Source organism: Penaeus chinensis, chromosome 14 (genome assembly GCF_019202785.1).
Source record: "Penaeus chinensis breed Huanghai No. 1 chromosome 14, ASM1920278v2, whole genome shotgun sequence".
Lineage (NCBI taxonomy): Eukaryota > Metazoa > Arthropoda > Malacostraca > Decapoda > Penaeidae > Penaeus > Penaeus chinensis.
The window spans coordinates 5767740-5790239 of NC_061832.1; the positions used below are offsets into that span (position 1 = coordinate 5767740).

At 37.7% G+C, this 22500-nt stretch overlaps 1 protein-coding gene across 1 annotated transcript; it reads left to right on the forward strand.

Annotated features, from left to right (window-relative positions):
• The first annotated feature begins 716 nt into the window (after nt 1-716).
• Nucleotides 717-20861, forward strand: LOC125032082 (protein cramped-like). Its single transcript, XM_047623056.1, has 15 exons — nt 717-1111; nt 6317-6468; nt 6659-6868; nt 8439-8602; nt 9471-9597; nt 10691-10897; nt 12120-12316; nt 12423-12536; nt 12810-13469; nt 13591-13788; nt 13916-14602; nt 14918-15163; nt 15561-15713; nt 16047-17370; nt 17558-20861. Exons 1-15 carry the CDS (start codon nt 1050-1052, stop codon nt 17998-18000), a joined length of 4944 nt encoding a protein of 1647 aa, XP_047479012.1. The 5' UTR covers nt 717-1049; the 3' UTR covers nt 18001-20861.
• Nucleotides 20862-22500: the final 1639 nt, after the last annotated feature.

Genomic DNA, 22500 nt, shown 5'->3' on the forward strand with positions numbered 1-22500 from the left:
TTTATGGATTTTTAAAGAACTTGTCCACGATTTAAGAATTGTAATTAAATTTGTGTATTTTAAGAGTCTATTAGTTTAGTCATTCTTTTATTTATTTACCAACTTATTCATAATTAATTTTGCGAGTATAACTGTTATATGAGGAATATATTATGTTCAGTTTCTTTTCATAAGTTTACTTGCTTTGATCAAGAAACATTGCCATATATACTTAGTATTTTATAAAACTTTAAATATGTCATATTCTTCCTTCTAATCCTTGTTTCTCTACGTCTTTATATTTTGTTTTATATTCACTTGTGTTACTATTTACCATTTTTGGCGGGCAGTTCGTTCGTATATTCTCATTAGATTATGAATTAAATATACTTCTCCCTAATATGAGCCTATTGACTTAGTATACCAAATTAGATAAATAAAAATCAATATTGTGAAATTAGATTTTGTAATAAACATATCAGAAAGTGAAGTCCTGTCATTTTAATAAATGTTGTCAAAATATCTAGTCAAGACATTCGAACGAAGGCGACGTCAGAAGGCGGGATTTAGAAGAAAACAAACAGACGAAATCCTCAAATAAATACATATATCTTACCACTCATGCCATGAGATCACCTCCCCTGCTCAGACAACTACACGGGTGAGTTTTGTATCATGGACTCACCCACAGATGAATTAAATAAATTTATTTGATGTTATGAAAAAAAAGGAGAGTCGCGTGTCCGTGCAATAAGGGCGTAAGTGGAAGGCAAGCTGAGTGAGTGACAAGAAGAGCAAGACTTTGACCGATATCGAGGAGTTTTTTACCTCTTCTCGCTATTTCCAGCCTTTGACAAGCACCATGACATTTGTGAAGGGCGAGAGCGCGTGAGTTCGGTGCGAAATTCGATGGCGGAGAGGGAGAAAGAGGCTGAAATAAGAGGCTTTGACGAGGGACGCTGCGAGGCGGATGACCGGGATCGCAAGAGGAACCCAGGCTTAAGTGGCGATTTTCGGCGGTTCTCGAGTCCCAATCACTCCAAGATGTAGACGGAAGCCAAGCCTGGAAGATGGTCAAGCGGAAACGCACTCTCAGTACCAAGGAAAATAACGAGAGTGCGAACCAAGCGAGGTAAGAAGCAAATAAAAAACGGCCGAGTGCGACTCTTCCCCGCCATCTTTGTTCCGTCGCTCGGGCAGGGACGGAGAGATTTCGGTCTTTTCCTCTCTCAAAATCCTTCTGTGTAATGCCTTCTTCCCTTCGTACGAGAGGAGGGGGATAGACGCCCCTCCTAAACGAATAATAAGGAAAGAAATGGCTTCTCGGAGGCGAAAATGACCTCAAAAAGAGTGGTCGGGCTGTTTCCAACATGGCTACCTCGGTCCCTGACCTTGTTCTTTCTCGGCTAAAGCCAAAGATTTTAGGGATTTTCGAATTTCCTTTTCGGATTTTGGTCAAGGAGATGAGCAGCGTGACGAAATGGCACGAATAGGCAGAATTTGGCTAATGAAAGCAAGCATTCTCATTTAAAAAGCCTGAGAAAGATTTACAAGGGAGGCTGTCTAGTAGTGCTACCCATAGTATAACGGTAACAGAAAGAGATCCATTAGATGTATTTTATTTGACATATCATTGATAAGATAGACGGTATAGGTAAAGTTCTGACTAGCCGTCTTTAAACCGGAAAAAAATATATGCATGTGATAGAGCAAATAAATCTAAGAAACTTATCTTCTATGAACTTCCGTCGCAAATCAGAAATAACGAAGTTATTGGACACGCAAGTGTCACAGAGCCCCAAATGAAAAACTATCTCAATATTTTAAAAATCGCCATCCGATATCCTTTCCTACTTTTTGTAAACAAAACAATGATACCGTTTTATTTTGGTTCATTTATTGTAATACTTTCATTTCGTAACTACAAAAATTCCCCATAAACTTACATGAAGGTGATTTTCTTTCTACATTAAAATGTCTGACAATACACGAGTAATACCATCATAAAATCGAGTATTTACAGTAATTATGACATTTCTTACTCTGCGCAAATCGATGTGTATGGTCCATATTACGGGCAAGAGGGAACTGAAGAATTGCGCGCGATTTTCAAAATCAACAATGTTACCGCATGAACAGCGCACGAAACCTTTTGAAACTTTTATTCAATACCACATCCGCGTGACATTTGTCACGAAAGCCAAAAGCATTACAGGAAATGCTATAAACCAATCACAAGGCAAGGAAAGCAAATATACCAAATCTTTGCTCAAAATGGATCTCAGGTGCGTAGGTTGTGACCCGCATTACTATAGAGTTATATCTGATTATTTTGAAGAAAAAAAATGATAACGCTGTAGAGTTCCTGAGAGCACACGGTGTTTTGCCAAGAGCGGTAATTTGCCCGCATTGCGATTTACCTTGCAAATATCGTGAAGATCGACATATATGGTATTGTGGCAGATAGAAAAAATAGCAAAGACAAAACGGCGTAAAAGTTGCGTTTTATCGACCAGCGATTACAAAGGCACGTTTCTAAGCCAACTAGCGTAGATTGGAGGAGTTTTTGTTCTGAAGTAACCGAATATTGGTTACAAAATCAAAATTCAATAGGAGGTGCCGGTGTAATACTTGAGATAGACGAGACGCTGCTCGTGCGCCGTAAGTATAAGAGGGGCAGACAGTTGAGCCAGGTCCCGGGCGAAGCTAGAACTTCGCAAATCATAAAGAAGAAGAGCCAGGTGTGGGTCTTTGGGGGTATTGAGCGTGTGAGTAAAAGGAAATTAATTGTGCCATTGGTTGACACTGACCGCAGTGCAGACACGCTCATACCCCTTATTAAGAAATATATAAAACCAGACAGTGTGATATACGGTGATGGATGGGCTGCCTACCGTAACCTACAACACCATGGTTACATGGTGTTGAAAAAGAATTGATTAATTCATGTTTTTCACAAGCGGCAGAATTATACACGCCGCAAGGCGGGAAAGAAAGAATTCTTCCGTCACCTGCCCCCCCCCCCCCCCACACAGTTCCTCTGGATGGTAGTTCTTCAGAGAGCGATTAAAATCGGGTAAGAGCTCACACTTACCTGATTGCTTGTATGCATATGGTAAAATAAAACCTAATACAAAGCAAATACCTTTTTTCGCGCACGTAAAGACATATTTCTTCTGAAATACCGATAATAAATTATTAATGTGTGAAACAGTAAGACAAGGACACCATGTATAACGACCAATTACTGACAACTTGGCGATTACAGACTGAGAAATTCTAGCCAATGAAAACTTCAGGCAATGACGTCACAGTTTTCTGACCAATCAAAAACAGTTTTTTCGGAAAGCCCTGCCCTCGCCCATGGAAAACCTTTAGTGTGTATCTGTCCGGTGGTCAAGGAAGTGTACGTGTGAAAAAAAAATATAGTAGCCGGCAGAAATGTTTACAAATTGCGAAATACACGTATAACTGGAAATATTGCTACGCCGAGGACGTGTTATTGTAAAACTTAATAACGGAGACGGGACGATATAAGGTTAGTAAAATTTAAGTAACGTTTAACGAGAACCGGCGAAATCTACATAGTTATTGCACGAAGTACATTTCAAGTAATAAGCCAATTAATGTAATAAAAATGCATACTTTTAATAGGATAATAATACATGCATTATTAATACAAATTATTTCCGATTTGGCTATTGCAACCGACCGCAGTGGGTGTCGTGGCCGCGCGCGACGAAATCAGGCTAAAGCTTTCATAATTCCGCGGGACGAGCAATAAGGCTTGGCTGCGCGGCCTGAAGCCTCGCCACGGCCTCCGAAGTATTTTCGGCTCGGGCAAAGGTCAATAAGTTCCATCTTACATTTTAAGACAAGTATAAGTATTGAACGGTTACCATATTTGACGACAATCATCACTAAAGTTTGCAAGGTGTGTTACAAAAATGTGTAAGTTTTTTGTTTGAGAATAAAATTCACGGAGACTGCGTGTGCCGTTGCGGCACGGTCTCCGTGCGCGACACGTAACTGTCAGTAGCGCTTTTTTTTGTTTCTTTGCTTTGTATTTATTATCGCAGTCAATCAAAATACCGTTGTTATTTGAGGAACTATTAATGAAGCTTGTGTATGAATTTGAAACGGTCATCTGGAAACTTTCGAAACGCATTTTCATATTGAAAAGTTGATTGTGCCCAAACATGGTTTGATTCATTTGTATTGTCCGTCAATCAGGCAAAAAATAATCCTGGATTTAACCGCCGAATTGTATACCGTAATTGCATAGGTGAAACATGGCCACTGTCCCCGTAGAGTTTCAACAAACCCGATTTTAAGTTAATTTAGTGTTTTTCTTGTTTTTCTGTGTGTAAATCATGCTAATTACCCCCCCTTAATACAGTGCGAAGCCGAATCTTACACATTTGATCAACTTTGCCGTCGGGGAATACAAGTTCCGCTACTCATCAACGAGTCAAATGCGACGGAAAGCAACAGCATAACAGCGTTAAACTACGAGGGGAGATTACACTCCAAAAAAAGTGGTTTCGAAAGTCGGAGGCTGGATGAAACTTAACATTTACCAGATAGACTGCCTTCTCTGACGTTAGCTTTAGCCACAAACACTTGTCTAGAAGCACATTACAAGGGAAATTGTCAAAAATTTGCATAAAGACAATTGGAAGAGGCCTCTCCTCTCAAGAAGACCTGCACGATAGGCCTACATTTTTTCATATTGAAATCATAAGGTTAGAGTTGATTTTTATGATTTCCATAGGAGTTTATGGATGGAGGAGGGTGAGAAATAGCACAGAACACAAGCTTTAAAGAAAAATAAATATTAAAAGTGGAATTAATTGATTTTAATAACAAAGTATAAGATGGGACATTTTGATGTAGAGTGTTGACAGAAAGAATTCTTCTTTTATCTACTTCTTGACCAGTCAGTTATTTCTGTTTTATCGAAAAGCATTAATGTGTATGCTATTATAAATGTCATACTATTGGAACAATAGAATTGACTTCTGAAATTCTTAATATTATGTAGTTTGGAAAGAATATATCTTCTTAATTATGCTTTGTAAACCAGGAAAAAAGTGATTATATTTCGTAATTAGTATATAACACTAGAATCTTTGGCTGTTACCATTGATTTACTCTATGCAGTTATTATCATTTTGAATAATATATAATTAGGTTTTATAGTGTGGACAAGTTTATTACTGAAAGCTAATATGAAATGTTGATATATATGTAGGTATAAGTGACCTCTTAGTTATATATGTACAAGTATGGTTTTATTTATAGCTTTGATTATTCTTAGAATTAATAAACTAATAAAAATTACTGTGGAAAATTATTTAATAAATTCCCATTTTGAAAGCTACTGAAGGTGTCGTAAATATTCGCCTTCAAATTTTAATGACATTGCAGTTTCTAAATAAGATATATATTATTGCCAGTTTTGCATTTATTAGATAGAAATTTACCTTTTTTCTGTCTACTTGATAAGGGAAACAAGTATAACTGCATGATCTGTATTAATAATAATGATATTTTTATCTATCATAGGATTATATACAAATTATAGGATACATTTTACTGAGGTTTACATGGGTAGTCTTTGATAGTATCGTTGTGTCTCACTCTTGTGTATCTCTCCAATTTTTATGGTTTGTTTTCTTGGTATCAAATGTTACAGGTAGTCAAGGTTTAAAAATCAATGAGGAATTGACATTAGAAAAGAAGAAAAAAAACATCTAATAAGTGATATGGCTTACATTGCATTCTAAGAGGAGATCAGGAACATGAAACGCTGTCAGTTATCACAGATCATTTTCTTTCATAGATCCAATATTTTCCACCATTTTTCATATGATGAAACAGCCTGGAACCACAAAAGTCTATTAGTAATTTTTTAATATATTAAATAAGACTTTAACCACCTCAGAATGCATGTTCTATGTTTCTTTTCATTTTTTTTTTTTTTCTGTTTCCTTTTATGCAAGTATTGGGAAATATAAAACTCCTTGTGTTATATTATTATTCATATAATTGCATAAAGTGTGGACACATGTTGAAAATGCATAGCTTCATCTTACAGATTCTTGCTCCCCATGTGAGCAAGAATTAGTTTAGGTCCTAATCACTCACAGTACTAGGTAGCCATGGACTCATGAACACTCAATCAGTACTCAGGCACCTTAACCTTCTTAGCCATTGAGCACATGCAATAGTATAAAATAATATTAATAGATATAATTCAGATTTTTTACATATAACATATAGATAAACAGTACATGAAAATTGTTACCTAATCACTAATGGCCCTAATTTACAGTGATGCAGACCAATGCAGTGATGCTGCCAAGCGACTAAAGGCTGGTGGAAGCCCAGGAGTGCTAGAGGGCGGAAGACCAGTGGAACTTGCCAGCAGGCAGCCTGACCATGCCCATCCACCTGCCTCATCCACTGTCACATCCACTGTTGAAGGTTGGTAAATTTGATTGAATGATAGTGGTTCTTTTCTGCAGATCATAGTTGATCTTGGCTGGTATTATCATTGTTTTTATTCCTTTATCACAGAAAATATATGTATTTTTCTATTTGATGATAGAAGTATATTACAGTCATTATTTTCATTTATATATACTGCTAATGGAAAATATCTGCTCTCTTTTAGGAACAGTGACAGCAAGCTTACCAGTTTCTGTGGGGCCTTCTCAATCAATACCCGATGTGCCTTTACCGCAGCCCTCTGTCATACCACAGACCCGATCAGTGCCACAACTACGTACAAGTGCTCGGGTGCTCAATAAGCAGCGCAGAGAGGAAACCAAAGTCGATAATGTTCAAACAAATGTTGTGGGAGCCAGGAAATCAGATGTGACAGGTCAGTATTTCATTGTCAGTCTTCTCCTTTTCCTCCACTTATTCAAATTTTGCCAATGGATCTCCTACTTCCTCCTCCTCCTCCTCCTCCTCCTCCTCCTCCTCCTCCTCCTCCTCCTCCTCCTCCTCCTCCTCCTCCTCCTCATCTTTCTACGCCTCCTCTTTCTCCTCCTATTCCCCCTTTTCCTTTTTTCCTCCATTTCCTCTTTCCCCTCATCTTCTCCTCTTCCTTCTTCCCCTTTTCCTCTTCCTTCTTCTTGTCCCCTTCCTCATTCTCCTCCTCTTCCTCTTTCTCCTTCTCCCCCTCTTTCTCCTCCTCCTCTTCCTCTTCCTCTTTTTTTTTTCTTCCTCCTCCCTCTCCCTCTCCCTCTCCCTCTCCCTCTCCCTCTCCCTCTCCCTCTCCCTCTCCCCCTCTTCCTCTTCCTCTTTTTCTTCTCTTTCACCTCTTTCTCCTCTTCCCTCCTCCTCCCCTTTCTCTTCCTCCTTGCTTTTCCACTGTTTCCATTTCCTTGTTATCTCAACATTTTCCCTTTTCTTGCCTACCCTCACCTCATCCTTAATTTCCTCCTCCCTCCTCTATCTTTTCCTTCTTTTTTTCTTCTTTCATTTTTAAAAGATTTAATACGCATCTCCCTATTTTCTTCCTCTCTCCACCTCTGCCCCTCGCTTGTTATCTGTTTCCTCCCTTTTCTTTCGTAATTAGTCTCATCACCACTTAGTAATTTTTCTCTTTCCCTCTTTGCTTTAATCTTTCTTCCTATACTTCTACCTCCTCCTCCTGCTTCTTCTGTTCCTCTGCTCTTTCTCCTCCTTTTTCTTTCCTCCTAATTAGTCTTATCACTGCATAAAGATTTTTCCTATTCCCTCTTCCTTGCTTTAATATCTTTTCCTCCTCTTCTATCTCCTCCTCCTCCTCCTCATGCTTCCCCTCTTCCTCTGCTTTTTCTCCTCTTTTTTTTCTCTTCTAATTAGTCTCATCACCACTTTATCATTCTTTCTTCCTCTGTCCTCCTCAGCCCCTTGATTGTTTTTTTTTCTTTCTTTCTTTCTTTCTTTCTTTCTTTCTTTCTTTCTTAATCAGTCTAATCATTCTCTCCCTTTCTCTCTTCCTTACGTTTGTCTCTCCTCCTCCTCCTCTTCCTCCTCCACCTCCTCTTTCTCTTCAACCCTTCCCCTTCTTTTCCTCCTCCTTATTTCCCTCATACTTCCCCCTCCCTACCCTCCTTCCCCTCCCCTATTTACTTCCTCCTTCCTCCTCTCTTTCTCCTTACCCTCTTCTTCCTTCCTATCAATATCCTCATTAACATTATCCTCTTTCCTTTATGGCAGTGGTTCCCTACCTTTTATCACTTGTGACCCCTTTCTGTAACCTCTGGCTTCATGAACTCCTAGCTCCTAATCAGTTGGGAACCACTGAATTTCTGAAAATAGTGTATATCTACCCAAGGGAAATTTACATCAAAATTTTATCATGAATATGAGTTCCCCCTTCACACACACACACATACCCCAAAAAAGAAAGTGTTTAAATAGTCAGGGAAATATGTATATAAACACCATGCTAATTGCAGGCCTAGAATCCGAATATGGAGACGAAGAGGAAACCCTGGGTGGCGGTGGCGGTGGCGGCAACAGCAAGAAGAGGAGGCGAGCGTGGGAACTATGGTCCATGGAAGACAAGGACATCTTCTTCGAGTCCATCAATGAGTGTGGCAAAGATTTTGAGGCCATTCAGGTACTTCAGGTTTCATGCTGTGACAGGAAAGCTTGGGATTATTTTAAATGTTACTGTAATTGCTGGTGTAGGGGGTTTTGTAGGATGTGCTGCTGATAGGTTTGACTTGTTGATTGTTATTATTATTGTTATTGTTTGTATTATTAGTAATATCATCATCATTCTAATTATTCTTATTCTTACTATGATCATCATTCTAATTATTATTATTCTTACTATCATCATCGTTATCACCATTACCATCTTCATCTTTATCTTCTTCATTATCATTAATTACTACTATTATCAGGATTATGATTATTGTTACTATTATCAATGTTATTTATATTATCAAGATTTTAATTATCATCATGGGAAATAATAATATTGTTTGTGTTGTATTTTTTATTAAATTTTTATTAGTATTATAATAATTTCATTATTTTTGCTACTATTTATGTTATTACTTTTGAGATTAGTATTAGTATCATTTTTATTCATGTGATTTTAAGCATTATGCTGTTATTGTTATATTTTTATTGTTGCTGTTCTTGTTTTTTATATTCTTTATTTTAATACTTTATCATTATTTATTCATATTTTATTGTTGTTTTCTGTTATAATTTATTCTCATTTATCATTATTATTTACTTATTGTATATTATTGTTTGTTGTTTTCATTGGTTGTTTATTATGATTTATTGTTATTATTATTAATATTATTATTTTTTTGTTATTATTGATTCATAATGTTATTGTTTCAAAAGTAAAGGAAATGCAAAAACTTTCATTTGTGTTTCAGTTCAGCTTAATACTAATAGTTATCAACTGTGCATCCTGTTTCACTGTCTGTCAATGTTACATTTTTCCTTTTTTTATATCTTTCCAGAATTACATTACAACTAAACTCAGGAAGAAAGGGACACCAGGTTTCCAGATCAAGAACAAGGACCAGGTGCGGCACTTTTATTACAGAACATGGCACAAAATCTCGAAGTACATCACTTTTCATGAAGGTATTGTATTTTTTAATAATTTTGTGTATAAGGAGTAACTGCTGTTTTTTCTCTCTCTCTCTCTCTCTCTCTCTCTCTCTCTCTCTCTCTCTCTCTCTCTCTCTCTCTCTCTCTCTCTCTCTCTCTCTCTCTCTCTCTCTCTTTCTCTGGTGTTTGATTAACCCCTTGATGATAGTTGAAGAAAACTAAAAAAAAAAACTACTCTCTGGAGATCAATGGCAATGTGCCGACTCTCTCTATCCCCCCCATTCTCTCTCTCTCTCTCTCTCTCTTTCCCTCTCCCTCTCCCTCTCCCTCTCCCTCTCCCTCTCCCTCTCCCTCTCCCTCTCCCTCCCTTCTTTTCCCTCCCTTTCCATTCCTCCCTCCCTCCTAGTTCTTCATGTATTGACGCTTTGTTTCGAAATTGTGAGATAACTGTGTATGGAATTTTGACAGTCTTAAATATTTCATCAGAAGATTGTTTCTATTTTTTATTATTATTATTATTATTATGATCATAATGATGATGATGGGTAGAATTTTATTCTTATATTTTTAATATGTTTAAGGGGTGGTAGTGACACTTCTCATCTATTTGAAAGTTGGAACATCTTTATACAATAGTAATTTCATGCATGTAGAGCAATTTGTTTGAGAAATTTAGAAATTTTCACTTTTACGAAAGGGGGAAAGGGTTGAATAATGAAAGTGGCCCAGATTTTTTTTTTATTTTTGTGGTTATAGGGGCTAGAATTGATGTATATTGTGTGCATAACAGACTATAGATGGCAAGGTAATATTGTAATAAATACTTGATCAGACACTTCCCTTAACCCTACGATGATGATACCAGAAATCTCATGCGGTTTCTGATTCAGGTGACTTCTGGCAACCATCCAGCCTTTGGGCCTGGGAGTCCGCTACATGTAGCAGAACTTCCCGCTTGACTTGCTCTAGTGTGTTGTGATGCCTATAGTCCTACCCGTCATGATGAGTTGGTTTTTCATGACGGCTATAGGTGTGCCCAATCCTTAACTGTGGTTGAAGATTGTAGATATATATAGATACATTCTTATTAATTTCATTCACTAATTACATTTTATTATTTTACCAGGAGTCAAGAAGGCCACCCAGGAGCTGTATGGCCTCATTAATTATGGTGAGCTGCGCAAGAAGATTGGAGGCACACTAGATGAGCGCAAGGGGCAGAAGTTGCAGGAGTTGATTCGCAAGGGTTCTACCAGTGTTAGGGTTAAGGGCAAAAGTGTCAGGGTGAGAACGCCTATTTGCAGAGCTCTCAAAAAGCTGAATCAGATCGAAGGTGAGGAAATTTTTTTTTTGGGTTGTGTAGAAGGGCTTGGGAACTCTAAATTTACTTTGAAGTTCTCTTTCTTACAGTTATTTGAGGGCATGCATGTCCAAAGATTGTCTCAGTCCAATTATCCTAAAATGCATTTATTAGTTTTCATCTAGGACGTAAACATCAGTATGTTTATTTTAATGCACTACAATCTCTTGATTGTAGTGTATTAACCGCTACAATCCTGATGACATGAACATCACATCATGAAAAAATTTGGCTTGAGGGGTGGGTGATCTAAACATGCTGTCATGGGAAAATCTGGCTGTGGGCTGGGTGATGTGAACTTGCTGTTATGAGTGTTTTGACTGAAGGCTGGGTGCACAAACCTCTTGGAGGGTGAATAGACTCATTTGGCATTTAAGAGGGCCTTTGCATTATTCCTATTGAATAATGAAATTTAGAATGTAATGTCTGTGATCTGTGACTGGAAGGCACCGGCTCTATGGAAGACACCATTTACATGCTCAGCATCATGTTCCTGGCTGCTGTGATTGGCGGCTCAGGTTGTATTACAGAAAATTGAATATTATAGAAGAAAATAAAAATCAGTAACAATTTTATTTTTTATCTCTCTTTCTTTTCTTTTCTTGCACTGAGTTATAGACTACCTGCAGAAAGATGATATGGAGTCTGTGTAAAGAAAACAAGCTTTTATAATCTGGTTAAGGCAAATCAAATGACAAATATGGACATTGGAAAATGTCAATAAAGCTAAGAACATTAATGCATAAAAAGAGAAAATAAGATTGCAAAGGGGAGGCATAGTCATGTCACCACACATAAGTATTCACGTGTGCCCAGCCAACAAGCTGCACACCCACTGATGTAAGCCTAATGCCAGATTTTGGTCCATTTGATTGCCATGAAGCAAGCAGATCCAAGGGATTAACAGCGACTTATCAATATTCATGTTATAGATAAAAATTTCAACTAACAAAATAAAATCATTTTTGGGTATCTGGTGTGAGAACATTACTGGCTGTGTATGACATAAGCTGTGGTTGATTTAGTTACTTTTGGAATATCTGACTTGTATATAAAAATTTGAGGGGAAAAAAAAGGACATATTAGTTACACAATTGTCATGTTATGTAGCCAGGAAGTAGAAGTGAAAGTGTTCAGGTTTTGGTTAGTTCTTCAGTTTTCCAAGAAAATTCATTACTTGCTATTTCTTTTATAGAACATCGTGAGCATGGAGAGCTTAGAGTTCCCTTAAGCATAACAGTGGAAATCGTGCCTGCGAGCATACACGCATGGTGCCATGTCCAGGGGCAAGCGCACAATCCTCGGGTCCGTGTGACAACTCCTCTCCAGCGACCTTTGGCAGCTCTCATCTCTCACCTGCAGGAAAAGTGGCGAAGATCAGAACTGAAGCTTGTATCCTTTTGATTTACAAATTTTGATCAGCATTTCCTTCTTCATTTTAATATTGTATTTTTTCCCCCTTACCCCTGTTAATGTTCTTTCCTTGACTAGAAACCAGCGAGAAACACTATCATCCCGGGCGACCTTTCCTGTTAATCTGGAGGATGTCAAGGAAAAGGTTCTGAGAATATTACCTCCCAAGGGTACTGTTATTAAGCCTATCTCAGTGCAGGTTAGTTTGATTATAATGTGTAAAGTTCTCTCTTATGTTGTAGGCTATTAGAAATTGATGTCTCTTATTATTTATCAGTAGTTATACTTACATACTTAATTTTTTAGTAGTAAAAATATTGGGTTTCATTACTGTCAGTACACTAATAATTCTCGATCCTTGATCTTTAATTTTATATAACATTGACATTCCTACTATTATTATAATCCTAGCAAGAAATCATTGTTACTAAGTTGTCCAAGTTCCTCTTTTTAAAGACTTTCCTCATTGCAGCCTGATGTGTTGATGAAGAGCTCAGCAGTGTCCCTCCTCAGCCACGAGGCAAGACTCAGACGGCGTGGAGAGAAAATAGGAAGAAGTAACAAGCGCAAGGAAAACAAACAACCCCTGAGTAAGGGACCAACTGAAGAGATAATCATCGATGAGATTGCAGGAGAGGGGGAGGGTCCACAGTGTGATGCAGAGGGGCTGGGGGGAGATGCAGAGGGTCCTGGCTGTGATGTGGATGGCCTGGGAGGAGATTTAGAAGACCTGGGAGGGGAAGTGTCCCAAGAAGAACTGGAGGATGGAAGTGATGTGGAGGTGGGGGGGATGAACTCACCAGATGGGGACCAGGAAGAGGCAGTCATACTCTCACCAGATGCTCCAGCAAGTACCACGAAGAGTGCTTGTGGGCCTATGCAGGTGAAGGAGGAGCCTCCAGACTCCCCACTCATGATGTCACACGGCATCATAGACTCCGATATTAAAGTGAAGGAAGAGAATGAAGCAGAGTCAACAGAAGCATTAAGACAGTTGCTTGCTCTGGAGACTGTGGCCAATGCTGGAACACCAGAAAATGATGCTGATGTTGTTTGTGTAGGGGAAAGTACCAGGCTCACAGCAAATGTTGGAGAAGCACAAAAGAGCTCGGCAAACTCCTCAGCAAACCAGGTAATATATATATTTTCCTCTTTGTAAACACTATTAATTTATTAATGGCTTCTCTGATAACCAGTAGCCATAAACTCTCTTGATAATTATTGATATGCAATTTCTCATTGTTCTCTCAAAGGCAACTTCAACCCGAGGTAATGCCCCCTTAGAGGAGAAGGGATTAGATAGTCCAAGGCAGGATGAGGATGAAAGAGATCAAAAGGGAGATGTCACAGCCACACCTGGTGAGGACACTGAGGCTTGGATGCAGAAAATACAGGGAGGTTGGACTCTCAGCTCTGTGGGAGGAATAACTATTGGGGAATTATATCTGTTGGTAAGAGGATCCCTGTTGAACTCATTATCTGGTTGTATATATTGTATAGTAAAGTGGTGTTTTCTGTTATGTTTTAATCTTGGAAGACAGAGTATATATTATATTCAATCTTCTTTTCTTGTTTCAGTTTGGGCAGAATAAGAAACTTAACTTGGAATATGATTTTGAGGGGCCAGCGACAGAGAAGCTGGGTGAATCAGATGATTTACAGACAAAATCGCAGGAGGATAGTCCATCAGGAGGAGCTATAAGTGGAATTGTCAATTGTGATATAACAAAGGCAGCTGCTGTAGCATCTAGTAGCCTCCCAGGGGCAGGGATGGGGGCCATGCTCAATATGGAGAGAGAGCAGAGACCAGATGCAGCAGGCAGAGACCCAGCAGACAGCAATAGAGAAAATCCAAATGATAAAAGTAAAGTGGATGTAGGGGAGGCCAAAAGAGCAGCAGTGGAGAATCTATCAGGAATGCTGGTGCAGCTATTGTCCATGGCAAGAGTGATCATGGCCAAAAGCCCAACAGAATCCTGCTCCTGTGGACATGTCTGTGGCCGGGGGAGCGGTGGGTTCCGTAGCCCGGCTGCTACAAAGGGACAAGGCCTCCTAGGGCTTGGCCGGAGTCCTAGCAGTGGTAGGAGCCCTCGCAGTGGAAGATTAGGATCTACAGGTGGAAACAGCCCCAATATGCGCAGCCCAGGAATGCAGCAAGTGATTGCGGGGAGAAGTCCTCTTGCTGCCAAAACACTCAAGGAACGCAACAAGCCTTCATCAGCCAAAAAGTTGATACCAGATGTAATGGGCTCTGGACTATCAAAGGTAAGGACAAATTGGACAGTTTTGTATTTGTAAGGGATTAGGGAAGGTGTTCAGTGTTAATAAGGTAAAGGTATTAGCTTTCATAAAGGAAATACATGGTGATGAAGTTGCGATGATAATGGGACTGGAGAATGGGTATTGAATTAAAGAAAGTGTACAAAAGTAGGTATACAAAAGTAATAAGGAAAAGATCAGTTGAAATCTAAAATTTGAGGTGAAAAAGTTGAGATTTCACTAACTGAAAGATATTCACCTCACCCCACATATCATTATGACTTACTAGCTTGGGATTGTAATTACAAATCTTGTCTTTAGGTCGACATGACGAATGGCACCAGTAGCAGCACCAGCAATGGAGTCGAAGTAACGTTCTTGCCACCCATTTCATCGGTTTCCATCCCTCCTACAAGCACCATCTCAGGCTCGCAGGATCAGGGGCAGATGGCAGGAGTGCGGGTCGTTGTTGGGACTGGCGGCGATGGGGGGGAGTTCCGAGTACCTGTGGCACCTGCACCAAGGCAGGTTCACTCTCAGCAGGCCAGCTTCAATGCTCAACTGAATGTAAGTTTCATGGGAGGAAGTTCGTCTTATCTCCTCCTTCATATTCCTTTTCTTATTCTTATTCCTCCTCCTACTCCTACTCTTCCTGTCCTTCTTCCTCTGTTTTCTTCTTCTCCTCCTCCTCCTCCTGTCCTTCTTCCTCTGTTTTCTTCTCCTCCTCCTCCTCCTCCTCCTCCTCCTCCTCCTCCTCCTTCTCCTTCTTTATATTATTTTGTTATGAGAGTTATGGGGACTTGAATAATTTAAATGACTTAGAATTTATAGTGAAGTAAGAATTAATGATGGTGTGATTTAAAAAAAAAAAGAATAAGTAGTTTTTTTGTTTTTGTTTCTTTAATATATATATTTTAATTCCTTATTTTAGAGGAAGTCACTGAGATTTTCAATTCTCTTCCAGAAATTTTTACCAAGGTACAACAACAGGCCGGGCAGGAGGGTTGTGCGCAAGAATGTTGTGGTCCAGCGCCAGTTGCCATTATTACCCAAAGCAGTTGTCCCCCCACCAGGAGTTGTCACTGTCAAGATGCTTACTCCTTCACACCAAGATCAGGTTTGGCTTCATAGTCCATGCGCATTATAATTGATATACTGAGTATGATTTGTAGTTTTGTAAGTGGACATGAATGGTGTTTTGTACTGGGGAAAAAAAAAGTTTCATTTCATTTTGTTTGTGTATTTCTGGTTAAATACATGTCTTGTTTTTTTTGCTAACATTTGAAATAAAATACATAACATCAAGAAAACATCAAAGAAACCTGAATGTTCCAGCAATCTACCAATTTTGTTTTATTTTCTTACTATTTTTGCATCATTGACTGCTAGGACATCCACCTAAACCAAAATGGAACAAAGAAATTACTTACTCTTATGCTATCTATTTCAGACTAGTAGCAGCTTCATACCTATTACAATTGCTCCAGCACCCAGTGGTATCCCAGTCTCCACAGGCAGCCTCATCTCTTCAAACCTGCAGCCTAAAGTGTCACCTCCATTGTCATCACCTACACAGCCAATAAGACATCAGTTGTTGCAGCCAGTGCAGACATCTTTGATTAATAATAAACCCCCTTCACCAGTGCAGCTACCAGCACTGACGCCTAGGCTTCCAACAGCATTATCTTCAAGTACTCCCTGTGCATTAGGCAATGCTATATCTGTCAATGTATCAGGTCAGCCATTGTTGACAGTAGAAATGCCTACCTCTGCAAGTGGAGCTCCAGTCACTGTGGACACACCCAGTAATTCTGCAGAAAGGGTTGAAGCTCTTCCATCTACATCAAGGGTTGATAACACACTCAGTACTGCAGTGAATACATTAACTAATGCCTCCCCTGTAAATGGGCTGCTTAACACTATAGTATCACAAGCGCTGAGTGAACTACCAGATTTGAGCACACCACCAGGGACGCCACAGCCATCTCACACAAACAAATCCCCCAATACTGGTGGCCATTCTACTGTAACCACAATAGCTTCATGTCCACGAATTCCATCACCTTCACTATTCAATTCTTCACTCTCACTTGATTCATTACCAAGCCTAAGTGGTGGAATAATGACCAATTTACCCCTAGTCAGTAATTCATCATCATCTATATCACCTTCATTGTCATCAAATGTACTATCACAGAGCATTTCATCCTCATTATCACCTATTACAAAATTACTCACCACTGCCAGTACAAGCCATCTTGAGCTTTCACCCCCTCCTTCACAAACCAATAGCTTTGCCTCCTTACTCAACACACCCACACCACATTCAACTAGCAATACCCCTCCCATTCAGGTTCACAATGTGTCACCTACACCACCCTCCCTTTCTGCTCTTCTATCTGCCTCGTCACCTCCAGACATGAGCAGAAGCTTTGCATCTCTCCTCTCACCACATCACGAAAACGCATCAGCAGTGACCGTGCCAGAGCTCCATATTCCTGAAGGTGTTGTCAATTTGCCTCTCCTAGATATTTCCCTTGGTGGAACTGTCACACTGGAAGACCAGGCACCAAGTCTTCTTGGGGAAAGTACTACTGTGACACTAGGTGCAGAGATGCCTTCAGTATCCACTGTATCCACTGTCACATCCACATATGTAAGGCTTACAACTTCTACTTCATCTATGAGTGGAGTTAACAGTCTCCAGGAGACCAGTAGTGACAAACTACTTGATATTACCTTAGGAATCTCCAACTCTAACTCCAGCTTTTCAAGTAAGTATTAAATGTGGCTTGTTTTTCTTTTCTTTTCTGCAATTATCCATTTATGTTTTCCCACAGTATTTAAAATTCACACAACTTTATTTTTTCTATAATTGAAAGACAGTTGACATAGTTCAGCTTTTAGAAAGCAAGTGTTATTATGTTAACCAGTCTTCCTTTTTTCCACAACTTTTTCCAGGCTTGCTTGCTGCTGCAACTCAGCCCCGTTCTCTTGATTCTGCCCTCCTGGGTACACCATCTCTAGTAAGTGACAGTTGCGGGATTGCTACTGAAAACAATGGTGATGGTGGCCATGTTGTTGAAGGGATCTCTGCAGTGGATATATCGGGTTTTCCGGCCTTGTCCACGACACCTCCCTCCCCACCCTCATCACCCTCACGTCTTCTGCAGCAGTCGGATAACCAGTGGCTTAACAATGAGGTCAATGATTTCTCCCTCTCCAGCCTACTTGGACATTTTGAGTCCCCAGTCAAGGGGTCATCATCTCGGGGATCATCACAGCCTGCTTCCTCGGGCCCCATGTTACCGAATCTCATATCTGTGTACAATGAAAATAGTGTAGACTTTACAGCAAAGTTTGCAGAGTTGAAAGCTCAGGCATCAGAAGTCTACAAACAGTAATTTATTTTCCTAAAAGTCTCAAATGGTAAAAGATTTTGAACCTGATCTTTTTGTAAATCTTTTTGTACAAATACATTAAACTTGAAAAAAAGAGCATAAACTCTAGTTACTTTTCTTCACTACATAATGAGCATTGCACAATTTATATTATCAATGCATAATTTTGTTATTTGTAGAGACATGTGTGATTATAAATTTGCTGAGATAGTACATATCATATCACTCGTCTCTTAAGCACTGAAAGGGGTTTGTTGGCCAGCTTGCATAAATATTTTGCTGTTGTGATTATATTTATGTATATATATATTTTTTTTTATTAACATATGGTCAGACAAGCTAGACAGATCCATATTGAATACTTAGATTGATGATAGGTGCTAGGAAAGGATTGAAGACCCAAGTAACGAAAGTAAATGAAGAAAGTTGCATATGTCAACATGAGTTCTCCTATTCTTGATCAGAACAGTATTATGGTTTTAAGTATTAATTAATTAGTATTTGACAGCAAGGCAAAAAGCACTTAATGTGGAGAAACACAACACAAAATACATCTGCTTGATTGTATACCTTATATTCAATCTGAAGAAACACAAGTAGCATATTGAGTAAATTATCTTGCTCCTCCAAAGTTCATTTTAGGATCTAGGAGTTCTCATTGTAATTAAAATCCACTATGCCATTTCTGCAGCATAAGTCAGTAATATGGCAGATAATTTTAGATAACCCATTTTACACAGTATCAAAAGTATTAAGAATTGGGTGCTCTCTCATGAATACACTGCTATTTATGAAGCTTTACATGTAAGTCTTGGTCAAGGCACCTTCCCGTTTTACTTTAGACCTTCACTTGCTGCAAGCCCTGGAAATCACATGGAGTTCATTATGGTTTCAGTAAACTAAGAGATGTAAGAGAAAATAACATTTAGTACAAGAGTTAACATAGGTTCCTAGTGTAAAATGTTGTGTAGCTTGTCATAAGTAATAGTCTGTGCTGTATGACAAGTTTATAGTGCCTGATGCTAACATTCAGCAGAAACGAGTGCAAGAGTTGGTGATTGAATGACAGTGTTGAGGTTAATGCAGTAGGCAGAACTCAAGTGCTTCAAGATCATAGCTGTAGTACTTCTAGGATTTCAACTTCATTTTATTTTTTTCTGTGTCACCAAAAGCAGTAAATTACAATTTTGATATTTTTGCCAGCTTTGTCAGATAGTTGCAAACTGAACAAGGCTCATTGGTGCTGTCACTGATTTAGTCATCTTTTATTGTGTGTATGGTCTTAATTAACCTACTGTGTTGCATTTCGTTTATGATTTCAGAAAAGCAGAAAAGCTCTGCCTAAGTGTGCAAAGTACATCGTTCAATGATACACAAGCTTCAGTTTGTTCAACTTCTACTCCATCACCCATTCACAATATAAAGCAGGGAAATTCCAGTCATTTCTGTTATATATAACCTGTAGCTCAAGATTTGCATGTTTCCATAGGGAACTGCTTTCAAATTTCAATATGTTAACCACCATCTGCAACCATCAGTTTCACATTTCAAGCATGGAAGATTTGGAAGTTTTTTTTTTACAATTATAAAGTGAATCATTTTATGCTAAATTATTTTTTTTCTGCTTGGGTTGTGAACCAGTTATTTGATTGATTAATTTAAAAAGGTGCCATTTTTAGAATTAGCCTTTTAACAGGACACAACTTCCACATATTGTGGTCTTCATTATAGGTTGAATATTTTAAAACGCATTATCATCAAATCTATTTATCTTGTGTTTCAGAAACTTTTTTGAATTTGGCAAAAAGTGAAATGAATTAATGCCTACTTCGAAGCATTCATCATCAAAATGCATAATCTCATTAGTATCCTTGATCCATATTGTAAAAAAGTACATACACAGATGGCATTTTTTTGTTTGACATTGTAGATACTGTATGTTGTTCTTTGTAAATTCAAAAGGAAGTTCACATAACATACAAAAGGTGCATAAAGAGAAAGCTATAACTACTTGAAGGGAGAGGGGACTTTATCAAGTTAAAAGTGGAGAAGAAAAGGCACTGGTTCTTATAAATGTACAAAGGTAAAGAGAGAGTAACCAATACAACTGTAGAATAAGAAGTTAGTTACACCTATTAGATAAATGCAACTATGTTCAGTAATTGGTTAGAAGAATCTGTGTAGATATTGACAATAGTACCTGGTTTCCAATAGTTAAAAATGAAAAAAGAAAAAATAGTTATTTATTCATAGCAGTAGAAAGTAAAGTGAATGATCTCTAATACATTTACTCTAATTAATGAAAAGTTTTATGAATGATTTCTGGGATATTTTACTTTGTAATTTTATTTGATTTTAAAGAACTGGGGCTTTAGGATGATGTGAATGAAATACTATATTTGAAATGAAATATGATTTTTATAATCAGGAACAAATTGATAATTATTGATTATTTTTAAAAGTTAAAGGAACGTAGCTTTATTTTTCCTTTCTAACTCATCTATAGGCAAGTTTACAAATAACATCCAAATGGCTATTTTTTTATGAACAGGTAAACATGAAACCCAAACCTCAGACAGAAGTTCTTATATGAGAAAGCTTGAAAAAATGAAGCATTATTTTTCTACTCTTATACAGTTGGTAAAAAAATGATTTGATGTGTGTATCTCATTTGATTTTATCTTGTTTGACATTTATCGTTTTCTCTTGACTATATTTGAAGGTACATTTTGCTGTGAATCCAAAGATTCTTTCATGTATACAAATAAGAGGAATATATACTTAAAAAGAAACTTATCAGTTTTATTTGTTACAGACCATTTCATGTACAAGGCTGTGTTATTTTTATTAAAGGATTATGAAAATATGCTTGTTTAATAGTCCTTTGTAAGAAACAAGAAAAGAGAGGGATTAAAAGAGGTTACATGTATTATATGTAATATACTAAGTTCTGTGGACAGCACTTTAGCATCACAGGTAATATAATATTTAAATACTGCAATGTATTATTTATCGAGCACAAAGTAAAATCTGGGGCTGCTAAGTAGAAAGAATAATGAGATTTCCAGATATTAAGCAGAAGATTTGAAAATAAGATATATATATGTGCTATTGATAAATAACAAGCTTGGACTACTAAAATATAGAATCATATTTTTGGGAAAGAAGTGCTTTGTTTTATTACGAATATGTTTATCCAACAATGGAAGTGGCAACCTTTAATAAAATTTGGATTTCAATTATGCGATAAAAATTAAAATCCACATTATGAAATGCATCTTTCTCACAAGACTTCAATAGCCTTGGATCTTCTTATAGGTAAAAATGAAAAAGTTGAAATGGGAGTTATATTATTTTATGCTTTTTGTGCTGCTAATGATTGACTATAACATTAAAAAAGGAAGTGCATTACATGTCATTCTCTTCTTTAACATATATTCACTATGTTTCTACTAACAATGTTTAGTTGTCAACCTGAGCAGAACTATAATGTACATCTAATTATGATTATTTTCTGTATTCATAAAGTTACTGTACAGCTATACATATACAGGACTTTGAATTCATCAAACAGTTTCTAATATTCAGTACCACATTTTAAAACAGGAGTACATACAGTTAAACAAGCATAACAGAAAGTAAAACATATATCAGAATAAGAAAAAAGGGAAAAAAATGAATTTTTCCATTATCTCTTTTGCAAGAAATAAAAATAAAGATGAAAATGTACAAAAGAAACATTGTAAAAAAAAAAAAAAGAGAAGAAAAGAAATGAAAACCACTTAACCCCTTGCCGACGGGTACGACGGCTAGACACGTGCTATGCCCACTTTGAGTACTTGTTTGATTGTTTTTACACATAGATGGCTACACTTGTACTAAGTCACCAATGAGCCAGTTACGAGTACTGCCTGACTCGCCCGTTCACCCTTTTCTTTGATTTACAAAATATTTTACGTAATCTTATTTTGCTGTTACTAATATTGAAAACATTATAATTATTATAATGTTTATAATAAAAATAACACCATCGATATACATAACACTAGTATAAAATACGTTGTTCCCGCCAATTCAAATCAGGTACGGACACAAGGTCTACTAATTGACTCCTCTGTGGCTAAGCACTAGCAGAGCCATCTATGGGCTGACATTTCACAAAAAAATATAGAAAATAGGCACAGCATTTTCCCAATTTGTTGTTCATTTTCCCTGGCGGCATTGGGTTAACTAAAGTGTGTATGGTGTATGTGTAAATGAAACGTGTATATTTCAATAAAAATATCAAAAGCTACAGCTACTGCACCAAAAAATTAAACATCCCTGAGAAAACCTATTTTCCATCTTTTACTTTGTAGTCAAACAAACATTTTTGCCTTTACAGTAGAAAATATCTCTAGGTTGATATCATCTGTCTGTATGTTTCCCAAATTTAGTTATGCAAACAAAATGATAACATGTATAATTTCAAAGCATTATCTTCTTAAATGATAAAACAGTACA

Bases quoted from the DNA above. Each gene is read 5' to 3' on its own strand.
- LOC125032082 (XM_047623056.1), top strand. From the start codon at position 1,050: ATGGTCAAGCGGAAACGCACTCTCAGTACCAAGGAAAATAACGAGAGT. The intron at 13,470-13,590 runs GTAATATATATA...GTTCTCTCAAAG, and splicing joins CAAACTCCTCAGCAAACCAG to GCAACTTCAACCCGAGGTAA. The intron at 15,714-16,046 runs GTTTGGCTTCAT...TATCTATTTCAG, and splicing joins CTCCTTCACACCAAGATCAG to ACTAGTAGCAGCTTCATACC.